This window comes from Panthera onca, chromosome X (assembly GCF_046562875.1).
Source record: "Panthera onca isolate mPanOnc1 chromosome X, mPanOnc1 haplotype 2, whole genome shotgun sequence".
Lineage (NCBI taxonomy): Eukaryota > Metazoa > Chordata > Mammalia > Carnivora > Felidae > Panthera > Panthera onca.
In genome coordinates this window covers 70,755,626-70,767,962 of record NC_138357.1, presented here as the reverse complement: position 1 = coordinate 70,767,962, position 12,337 = coordinate 70,755,626, and the positions used below count along the sequence as shown (strand labels likewise).

Genomic DNA, 12,337 nt, shown 5'->3' with positions numbered 1-12,337 from the left:
TACTTTGATGGAGCCCTTTGAAATATCAACTATCATATTCTTCTCCCAAATACTTTTGTTGTTGTTCCTGCTTTTTGAATGCTCTAAGCATTTTTATTGAGCAATTGGGCCCTGGAGAATATGGATTTGGAAACTGTAATAGGTCAGAAACATTCTTGTTGGCTAGGATCAGCTAGCATTCAATAGAGTTTACTACCTGCCAGGGAATGTTCTAGTTCATTTTATCCTCAAAACAAGCTCTGTGAGGTTGGTATAATTATTACCCCCCTTTTACAGATGGAAAAGGTAAGTATCAGGGGAATGAATGACTTTCCCAATGTCAAACAGCTGCCAAATGTTGGTGGAGGCTTTGGAAGTGGGCAGTCTTGCTGCCAAGGCCATATGCTTAGTCACTATGTTATACTGTCTCTTCAAATTGTTGGATCAGACCCTGTGAGATCCTTGTATCCCAAAGGGAATGTGCATAGGTTGAGACAGTGGGATTGGCTCTCAGCAGCCCTCTCCATGGGTAGAGAGGCAGCCCCAAGCCCACATCCTTACTGAAAATTACATGAGTGTTCAAACTGACAATTGTGCTGCCCAGTGCAGCTCTTTGGGGAGGCATCTTTAAGTCCAAAGGTCCTTTCTACTCATAGAATTGAAGTCTCAACTCAGTCTCAGGCCTGCCAGCTTTCTCCTCCCATAAGAGCAAGCAGACCCGGGCACCTGAGTGGCTCAGTCAGTTGAGCCTCTGACTTTGGCTCAGGTCATGACCTCATGGTTCATGAGTTCAAGCTCCATATTGGGCTCATTGCTGTCAATACAGAGCCCGCTTCGGATCCTCTGTCTCCCTCTCTCTCTCTGTCCCACTCGCACTCTCTCTGTCTCTCTCAAAAATAAATGAAATATGGGCTCCTGGGTGGCTCAGTTGGTTCAGCGTCTGATTTTGGCTCAGGTCATGATCTCGTAGTTCATGGGTTCAAACCCTGTGTGGGCTCTGTGCTGACACCTCAGAGCCTGCTTCAGACATCATCTGCTGAAGCCTGCTTCAGATTCTGTGTCTCCCTCTCTCTCTGCCCCTCCCCTGTGTGCACTCTCTCTGTCAAAAATAAACAAAACATTAAAAATAAATAAATACAGGGGCGCCTGGGTGGCTCAGTCGGTTAGGCAGAAGACTTCGGCTCAGGTCATGATCTCATGGTTCATGAGCTCGAGCCCCAAGTCAGGCTCTGTGCTGATAGCTCGGAGCCTGGAGCCTGCTTCAGAGTCTGTGACTCCCCCTCTCTCTCTGTCCCCTTCCCAGCTCATGCTCTGTCTCTGTCTCTCCAAAAATAAATAAACGTTAAAAATTTTTTTAAAAATAAAAAATAAAATAAATAAATACATAAAATAAACATAAAAAAAAGCGAGCAGACCCTTTGCAGTGCCTCACAGAGCCTGTTCACTCATCCTCCCTCAACCAGTAGTGTGCACCTGCCCCTTGCCTTTCTCATTCTGCACACCCAGGAGACCTCATCCCTCCACGACTGGAATCACCTTCTTTATTCTGATGACTGGTCCAGATCTCTTCTCTGAACTCTAGAACCATCTCTCCAGCTTTGTGTCTCTCATGGACCTTGCACTCCACCTGCAGTGTGAATTCAGTGGGTGTCTTCTTCCTCAGAACTTTCTCCTCCTCCTTCCATGTTCCTCTTCTTGAGGAATGGCTCTGCCATTTATCCATTTGTTTAAGCCAGAACCCTGGGAGTCATCCTGAAGTTTTCTTTGCCCTTACTTACCATATCCCATCAGGCACAAAGGCCTGTCAATGTTACCTCCTATATATCTCGTGAATCTACTCCCTTTTCTCAATCCCCACTGCTACCTCCCTAGTCCAAGCCACAACCATCTGAGAGATGAAGTAAAAGGCAAAAGGCTTCCCTTGCCCTTTATGCCTCTATTCTCCCCCTTCCAGTCCATCCTTCAACCCACAGCCAGCGTGAGGATTTTTTTTAACGTTTATTTATTTTGGGGAGAGAGAGAGCACACGCGAGCGTGAGTAGGGGAGGGGCAGAGAGAGAGGGAGACAGAGGATTCAAAGCAGGCTCTGCACTGACAGCAGAAAGCCCAATGTGGGACTCGAACCCATGAACCATGAGATCATGACCTAAGCTGAAATCAGACCCTTAACCGACTGAGCCACCCAAGTGCCCCACTAGGGTGAGTTTTTTAAAACAAAATCTGGGTGTCTTCTTGGTGCCCTTTGATAACTTTATTTTTCTTAGGGTTAAGGTGAGATTCCTATACACATCTGATTGCTAATTTTTTAAGTTTATTTTATTCATTTTGAGAGAGAGAGAGCATGGGAGGGACAGAGAGAGAGAGAGAGAGAGAGAGAGAGAATCCCAAGTAGGCTCCACACTGTCAGCACAGAGCCCAACATGGGGGCTCGATCTCATGAACGGTGAGATCAGGACCTGAGCTGAAATCAAGAGTCTGATGCTTAACTGACTGAGCCACCCAGGCGCCCCACGTCTGATTGCTATTGAGCAAGCCATGTTCCAGGATGGGCTCTGGACTCTATATTAAACCTCAGTACTAATGCCAAACCAGCCACCTGACAGCCAATGTGACTTTGGGTGCACTCTTAACCTCTTTGACCTGCAATTCTCTCACTAGCACGGTAGGACAATAACAGATCCCACACAGCGGGATTGCTGTGAGGGTGCATGTAGCGTGCTGAGTTCTGTGCCTCACACTGAGGTGCTCTAATCACTCACTTCAAGTCAGATCTTAGAATTACAAAGTCATTGGTACCAGCCATATAAATTTTCATTGATTTCATCAATGAATGATTAATAATCATGATTAATAACATCATAGATCTGGGAAAATTGTACTATACATTATTATTATGAGGTCATTCTTGTATTAATTTGACTTTTTGATTATCTCTCTAGCCGCACTTCTCACAACCTCCCCCCATAGCTCTTCCCTAGCCTTTTGCTGTCACACACTCCCACCCCCCCAGTGTTCTCACCCTGTCTCCCTGTTAAATTTTTCTCTCCCCATCTTGATTCCTCCAACCTCTTTTTGTTTTTCTAAATCCCTTCCAGTATCAGCTCAGGCACTGATTCTTCTAGGAAGCCTTTCCAGACCCTCCCTGAGACCACCGTAAATGGCTCTTTGATGGGCCCCCAGAGCACCCCGTGCTCCTTTTTCTATCATACTGTATTTTTAAGTATATGTGCAGTTTTGCTTTTTGTGGTTTCAGTTACCCAAGGTCAACCATGGTCCAAAGCAGATGGCCCTCCTTCTGACATAGCAACAGGTCAGAAGTAACCTGTAACAATGCTTGCATCATTCACCCCTCTTCATCCCATCATGTAAGCATTTTATCATCTCACATAATCACAAGAGTGAGTGCAGTACAATAAGATATTATGGGAGACAGAGACCACACTGGCATAACATTTATTACAGAATATTGTTATGATTGTTCTATTTACTAATTATTGTCGTTAATCTCTTACTGTGTCTATTTATGAATTTAACTTTATCGTAGGTACATATAGGAAGAAACAGTATGTATAAGGTTCAGTACTATCTGCGGTTTCAGACAACCACTGATGGGGGGGTGGGTCTTGGAACATATCTCCCACAAATAAGGCGGGACTATTGTATTACTTGTCAGACTGCTGTAATTAGGCCATCAGTTTGGTGAGGAGCTCTGTGCCTCATTCACCACTATGTCCCATTTTATTAACACTTCTGGACACATAGTCGTTGTCCAATAAGTGTTTGTTGAATGAACAAAAAACCAGCCTGACAGAAATTCTCTCCCAGCATCTCCCCACACTCCCTTCAGGGTGTCCAAGGCCCTGAGCCAAACCTCTTCATAGTTAAAAGCTGCAACCTGAGCACAGAATCAGAATGAACCAAAGGTAGTGGGTTGAATACCTGGTCACTACAAGAACTTTCTATCTCTGCCTGAGAGGTATTTCTCTCCTTAGGTTTATAACCATCTCATGCTCTGTGGGTCTAGTGAAGATGTGAGTGTTAGTGTGTGTGGCGGTGGTGGGGGGGGGTGGACTTAGGGCAAGTAGATTCACCTCCCTGCATTTCATTTTTATCATCTATAAAATGACGAATAAGGTCCACTTGACGGGGTCATCATGGAGATTCACTGAGGTAACACATGGAGGTGCTTTGTAAACTCTAAAGGGCTACAGGTAGCACTTAATGATGATTGAGCACAGAAAATGTGTTGCTCTTTAGCTCAAGTCTTTTCAAGACCCCATGTAGACAAGGGCCCTCCTGCTTATACAGCATTATCTTTAACAATCAGGTTACGACTGATTGACATTATCGCTTTCTTTTTATTTGGCAGATCTCTGGCCTGTGGCAACATGCTGGTCACCATAGAGACCTGAGAACCCCCCTTGTCTCATTGGTACCACATTTACAAACCAACCCTTAAAGTGGATTATTTTGCAGATGGCTGCTCTCATCTATTCAATGTTGATTCTATTAGTTCCAATTTCAGAAGGTGACATTTTCTGACCTTGTCCCCTTAAGCATAAGCAAAAACTCTCGCTTCCTTTTTTTTTGGAAATGAAAAAGGACAAGGTGTACTTGGGGAAACAGTGAGGAAACAAGACAGGGAAAGGTTTATAGGGGTCCTGCAGGATATACCTCTTATTCATTCATTCATTCATTCATCCAGCACCCACAACATGCCGGTGAATGGGCTAGATGGTGGGGATTATGGTGGTGAACAAGATTAACCTTATGGACCTCACAAACTCCCAATGGAGAGAGACAATTAAATAGACAATTTTTTAAAAGTAAACTATACACCCTGGGAATGCAAGCTGGTGCAGCCACTCTGGAAAACAGTATGGAGGTTCCTCAAAAAACTAAACATAGAACTACCTTATGACCCAGCAGTTGCACTACTAGGCATTTATCCAAGGGATACAGGTGTGCTGTTTTGAAGGGACACATGCCACCTCAATATTTATAGCAGCACTATCAACAATAGCCAATGTATGGAAAGAGCCCAAATGTCCATCAACGGATGAATGGATAAAGAATATGTGGTGTGTGTGTGTGTGTGTATATGTATATATATATATATATATATATATATATATATATATATAAACGCAATGGAGTGTTACTCAGCAATCAAAAAGAATGAAATCTTGCCATTTGCAACTACATGGATGGAACTGGAGGGTATTATGCTAAGTGAAATTAGTCAGTCAGAGAAAGACATATGTGACTTCACTCATATGAAGACTTTAAGAGACAAAACAGATGAAAATAAGGGAAAGGAAGCAAAAATAATATAGAAACAAGTAGGGGGATAAAACATAAGAGACTCATAAATATGGAGAACAAACAGAGGGTTACTAGAGGGTGTTGGGGGGGGGATGGGCTAAATAGGTAAAGGGCATTAAGGAATCTACTCCTGAAATTATTGTTGCACTATATAGTAACTAATTTGGATGTAAATTAAAAAAAATTTAAATTAAAAAAAAGTAAACTATACACCCAATGTGGGGCTTGAACTCACAACCCCAAGATCAAGAGTTGCATGCTCCAGTGGCTGAGCCAGCCAGGCACCCCTAAATAGACCATTTTAATACACCATGGTAGATTCTAGAATGGGAAGAACAGGGAAACGGTGTGCTGTGGGCTCCTAACCTTCCCAGAAGTTTCCCAGAGGAAGCAATATCTCAACTGAGACCTGAAGAATGGCTGAGTGTGGGGAATAAATGTTCCTGGAAGAAAAAAGCATCAAAATAATAGGAAGAGAGATAGGAACAATGTAAATTTGAAGGTCTAAGAGAGAAAAGCAGGGACTACAGAAATAGAAACACTGTGAGGGTGGGAGTCTATTTGGGACATGCTGATTTTGAGATGTTTGGGGACCACCTAAGAGATGTCCAGGTGGCAGATGACTATGAGGGTCTGATGTCCAAGAAAGAAGTTGTGGTGATTAGAGACCCGGGAATTGGGAACTACTGTGTTGTCCTTCTATTGAGAAAATAGCTTAAGACCACAGTGAGGAGGGCTTGCAAAAAGCCCAAGGAATTTGGACCTGATTCTACAAGCAGTGCGTTTGACCAAGAGTTTTTTTTTTTTTTTAATGTTTATTTATTTTTGAAAGACAGAGACAGATAGAGCATGAGTGGGGGAGGGGCAGGGAGAGAGGGAGACACAGAATCCGAAGCAGGCTAAAGGCTCTGAGCTGTCAGCACAGAGTCCGACCCCAGGGCTTGAGCCAAAGAACTGTGAGATCATGACCTGAGCCAAAGTCTGATGCTTAACTGACTGAGCCACCCAGGTGCCCTAAGAGGTTTTGGGTTTTTTTTTAATGTTTATTTATTTTTGAGAAAGAGAGAGAGTGAGGAAAAGGCAGAGAGAGAGAGTGGGACAGAGGATCCAGAGCAGGCTCTGTGTTGACAGCATAGAGCCCAACGCACGGCTTAAACCCATGAAATGTGAGACCATGACCTGAGCCACAGTCAGACGCTTAACCCACTGATTCACCTAGGTGCCCCTGAACAAGAAGTTTTGAAGACAAAGGGACACAATTCAAACTGAGCTCTAGGAATTGGGTGTGTGGTAGAGAGATTTGGGTGGGAACAGAGGAAGTCACCCATGGCACAAGTGGCCAAGAGGATGGAGAAGGAGGGCACATGTAAAGACGGTGAGGAGGTACACTCCACAGGACCAGGGCAGCCAGCTGAGTCTCACAGCATAGCCCACATAGTGTGCTGGAACCGGCTCATACCAGCTCACAAGAGCCAATTGTTAAATTTTTAGGAATTTTCTGAGCCACTTGTTAAAAACAGCCATTATTATTAGAAATGCAAAAATATATAAATATTAAAATTATATTTAAATGTTAATATACAAATTTACAATGAAGTAAATTATATTACATGCAAAGATAATGGGAGTACCTAGGTGTCTTAGCCAGTTAAGCGTCTGACTCTTGATCTTGGCTCATGTCATGATCTCACGATTTGTGGGTTCGAGCCCCGCATCGGGCTCTGCGCTGAGAGTGCAGAGCCTGCTTGGGATTCTGTTTCTCCCTTTCTCTGCCCCTTCCACGCTTGCATTCTCTCTCTTTCTCTCTCTCTTAAAATAAAGAAATAAACTAAAAAAATGCAAACGTAATGAATAACTACTAAACGCTTATTACTTCCTAATTATTTTACACCTTACTATTTTTTCAATGTTTATTTATTTATTTATTTATTTAGAGAGCTCAGGGGAGGGGCAGAGAGAGAGAATCCCAAGCAGGCTCCCCACTGGCAGCGCAGGGCCTGACAAGGGGCTCCATCTCACGAATTGTGAGATCATGACCTGAGCCAAAATCAGGAGTAGGGTGCTTAACCGACTGAACCACTCAGGCACCCCACATTTTACTATTATCTATATGTCCTTGAGGTCATTTATGCCTATTGTAGAGATGTGGTGGAAATGTTATATAATGGTTACTATGCATCTCTTCCCAGGTCCCTGTGTGGTGACATAATGGTAGTTGCCTGAAATCAGCTACAGAAATTGGTAAACACTACAATCAAGACTTGATTAACTGTCTTGTTAATTGTCTAGAGTTAAGAACAGAACAGAAGAAATTGTTAACATGCAGATTAAACTTAGAAGTATGTTGTGTCTTATACCCAATACATTGTGACTAGTACAAAAAATTAAGGAGATATTCTTTCTGTATTCGAAAACTATTATCTGATTCAGCAAAGAAGCTGCTCCTGTCATTGACACATGAGTGAGGTTCTTATGTATGACTTTGTTGTTTCACTTTTGTCTTATTTGTTATTGTACTTTTGTCTTATTTGTTAATGCAAACACAAATATCAACAACACTTTGGTCAGAACTACATTTCTTTGTTGACTACAACCAGAACCATAGATTTTTTAAAAGTTTTATTTATTTAAGTAATCTCTACACCCAACATGGGGCTTGAACTCACAACCCTGAGAGCAATAGTCACACACTCTTTGTCATGACTGAGCCAGCCAGGCACCCCCATAACCACAGATTGCTATGGATATGAGAATTTGGCAAAAGTCAATGACAGCATCCTGTGAGAACCAACTGGCTATAGCAATATATGGAAATCACAATAAAGAGTATTGCCTATTTCATTATTATTTGTAAATTGTGTTATACATCCTTTATATCAGTAAAACTTATAATAAACCTATGTACATGTATAGGTACACTTTTTTTTAAAGTAGGCTCCACACCCAGCATGGAACACAACACAGCGCCTGAACCCACAACCCTGAGATCAAGACCCTAGTTGAGATCAAGAGTCAGACGCTTAACTGAGACATCCAGGTGCCTGTAGGTACACATTTTTTTAGAGAGTTGGTTATTAAACAGTTACCAACACACCACTGATTACACGTGTTCACCATTGCTAGAAAAGCTAAGAAAAATACATGAGTATATCCCTAGGAAAGTCCCAGGGATAAACTGAAAAGCTGTTGGCTCTTGGAAAATTTCTTCTTTCTGTTGTTATTATTACTGTTATTACTAAATGATGTCTGTTGCCTCTTGGGAACATTCTTTGTTATTACTTATTGTTTAAAGAGTATGACATTTTCAAAAGCCAAAATGATGAGAAAAAATCAACCCAAAAACTCCAGCCTGAGCACATCAAACCTTTTAATTTTCATTCTCTTTGAACTTTAGATCTTTGGGTTTGGGGACTTTTCTGAGCCCAACAATCTAGGCAGATAAGTGGATTCTCTTGATTTGGCGTTGGAAAGTTCTATCTGAAAAGACAGCATCTCTCATTAGTATCTAGTTTATACCCAAGGCAACATGGAAATTAACTGCTTTGGTGGAGCCCCCTGAGAGCCAGCCCCTGCCATCTCTTGGCACTAGGAACCTGAGGTCATGATGTCTGCAACTTACCTTCAAAGGGTTCAGAGTAATGTGTGTGTCTGTGTGTATGCCTACATATAGAAATAAAGCAAATATAACAAAATGTTAATTATTCAATCTAGCTGGTATCTATATGGACGATCATTGTACTACTCTTTTGGCTTTTCTATATATTCGAAAATGTTCATAATATAAACCACATACATAAAAATGGAGTCAGTGAGGGACACCTAGGTGGCTCAGTCAGTTAAGCGTCCGACTTCAGCTCAGGTCATGATGTCACCATTCATGAGTTCAAGCCCTGTGTCGGGCTCTGTGCTGACAGCTCAGAGTCTGGAGCCTGCTTCAGATTCTGTGTCTCCCTCTCTCTGCCCCTGCCCGGCTTGTGCTCACTGTCTCTCTCAAAAATAAGTAAACAACAAAAAAAATGGAGTCAATGAGAGATGCTAAGAGAGGAGAATTAACTTTCATGTTCTAGAAGCAGCAAGGGGCCAGTGTGGGCAGAACAGATTGAGCCAGCAGGAGAGTAGTAGGAGGTGAGGTGAGAGGCCAGATTGTGGGTGCTTCATAGGGCCTCGTAACTGTGGCTTTTAGTCTGAGTGAGATGGGAGCCATTCGGAGGAGTGACCTGACTTGACTCACACACTTTATTATTTTTTAAAATTATTATTACTATTTAAATTTATTTATTTATTTATTTATTTATTTATTTATTTATTTATTTTTAATCTTTATTTATTCTTGAGAGAGAGAGAGAGAGAGAGAAAGAAACAGAGAAAGAGGGAGACACAGAATCCAAAGCAGGCCCCAGGCTTGGAGCTGTCAGCACAGAGCCCAACACGGGGCTCGAACTCATGAACCATGAGATCACAACCTGAGCTGAAGTTGGACGCTTAACCAACTGAGCCACCCAGGCACCCCAATTATTATCACAATTTAAAGATTTTATTTTTTAATGTTTATTTATTTTGAGAGAGAGAGTGAGCATGAGCTGGGGAGGGACAGAGAGAAAGAGAGACAGAGAATCCCAAGCAGGCTCCATGCTGCCAGTGCAGAGCCTGATGCGGGGCTCAAACTCACGAACCATGAGATCATGGCCAGAGCCGAAACCAAGAGTCAGACGCTTAACTGACTGAGCTATCCAGGTGCCCCTAAAGATTTTATTTTTAAGTAATTTCCACACCCAATGTGGGACTCAAACTCACAATCCCGAGACCAAGAGTCTACTGCTCCACTAAGACAGCCAGATGCCTCCTGACTTACACACTTTAAACAGAATCCCTCTGGCTGCTGGGTTGAGACTGTAGGGGGGATGGATGGAAGTGAGAGACCAGTCAGGGGCTAATGCTATAATCTGTAATGTACAGAAGAGTTGTTGGTGCCTCAGACCAGGGTGGTAGCAATGCAGGTGATAAGAAATGGTCCAGCATTGGGGCGCCTGGGTGGCTCAGTTGGTTAAGCATATGACTTCAGCTCAGGTCATGATCTTAAGGTTCATGAGCATGAGCCCTGCTTCAAATGAGTCCCACTTCTCTCTATCGCTGTCTCTCTCTCTCTGCCCCTCATTGGATTCTGTCCCTCTCTCTACCACTCACTCACTTGCACCCTCTTTCTCTCTCTCAAAAAAAAAAAAAAAAAACAAAAAACAACAAAAAACAGAAAGAAAGAAATGGTCTAATATTATTTGAGGTGGGGGGGAGAGGGCAGATACCATACTATTTATTTGTTCCTTTATACATTTATTATGAAAAATGTCAAACATACACATAAGTAGAACAACTAGTGTAATGAACTCCAATGTAACCATCACCCAGCTTCAACATTATTAGCATATAGTCAATCTTGTTTTGTTGATCTTCCTCGTTCACTAGATTATTTTAAAGCAAATTACAGGTTGCTTGTCATTTCTTCTGCAAACACTTCAGTGTGCACCTCTGAAAAACTTCACAATTATCTCACAAGAAATTAACAATACTTTCTAAATATCACCATATATGCAATCTGGATATATTTTGAAGGTAGAAGCAACTGGGTTTTCTCATAAAATTACATGTGGAGTGTGAGAAAAGGAGATGAATTAAGGACATGTCCAAAGTGTTTGGCTTGTGTAATTGGTAAGACAGTTTGCCATGACCTGAGATAGGGAAGACTGTGTATAGAACTGATTGGTGTGGGTCAGGGGGCAGTATGGAGGATATCATTCTTTCTGTAACATCTGGTTTAGCAGCAAGAACACAAGATTTGGATATTAACAAATCAAGATGGCTAAGGATGCCTGGATAGCTCAGTTGGGTAAACATCTGACTCTTGATTTTGGCTCAAGTCACGATCTCATGGTTTGTGAGATTGAGCCCCGTGTCGGGCTCTGCAGTGATATCAAGGAGCCTGCTTGGGATTCTCTCTCTCTCTGTCCCTTGCCCGCTCTCTCTCTCTCTCTCTCTCTCTCAAAATAAGTAAATAAATTTAAAAAATCAAGAAGGCTCTTGTAAACTATAAATTCCTACATAAATCCTAGCTGTTTGTACTCTTCTTGTTCTCAAAACTGTGCTGTGCTGCTCTCTGACTGGAGCATGAGGCCCAGCCCACTGTAGGCACAGGAAGTAAACCAAATCTAATAAAGTTTAGCTTGCTTCAGTCAGTTTCATCTCTATACCATTTGTCTGCCTCCCTGGCTGAGATAATCTCTAAGGTTCCCTCCAGCTATAAGATTTTATGAATCAAACTGGAAAGCTTCAAAAACACTAAGAAGACACAAGCCATTTTATTTGGAAAACTATAGCTCATTCTGAGACTACAGGCTGCTTTGGCTAAGTACACTCATATGACTTGGTTGTTAGGATGGAAATATTCCCCACATTAGGGCTAGTTGCTAATAAAAAAAAAATTCCTGTGATAGTTTAACAAATAAAAAAAGAAAACACATTTAAAATATTCACTTCTGCACAGTGAAGGAAACAACCAGCAAAACTAAAAGGCAACCTATGGAATGGAAGATATTTACAAGTGACATATCTTTCCAGATGGCCAACAGACACCTGAAAAGATGCTCATCCTTGCTTACTGTCAGGGAAATGTAAATCAAAAACTGCAATGAGCTATCACCTCACACCTGTCAGAAAGCCTAAAATCAACAACACGAGAAACAGCAGGTATTGGCGAGGATATGGAGAAAAAGGAACACTCGTGCACTGTTGGTGGGAATGCAAACTGGTGCAGCCACTGTGGAAAACAGTGTGGAGGTTCCTCAAGAAGTTAAAAATAGAACTGCCAATGGGGCGGCTGGGTGGCTCAGTTGGTTAAGCGTCCAACTTCGGCTCAGGTCATGATCTCAGTTTGTGGGTTTGAGCCCCGTGTTGGGCTCTGTGCTGACAGCTCGGAACCTGGAGCCCACTTTGGATTTTGTGTCTCCCTTTCTGCTCCTCCCCTGCTCACGTTCTGTTTCTG

At 42.3% G+C, this 12,337-nt stretch overlaps 1 protein-coding gene across 1 annotated transcript in view; it reads left to right on the top strand.

Moving 5' to 3' along the window:
* PIN4 (peptidylprolyl cis/trans isomerase, NIMA-interacting 4) overlaps positions 1-4,438 on the top strand; it is an 80,140-nt gene extending 75,702 nt beyond the window's left edge. Inside the window, exon 4 of the mRNA XM_081793451.1 lies at positions 4,349-4,438. Within this exon, the coding sequence (XP_081649577.1) occupies positions 4,349-4,438 (90 nt within the window). The remainder of the gene's footprint in view (positions 1-4,348) is intronic.
* Positions 4,439-12,337: the final 7,899 nt, after the last annotated feature.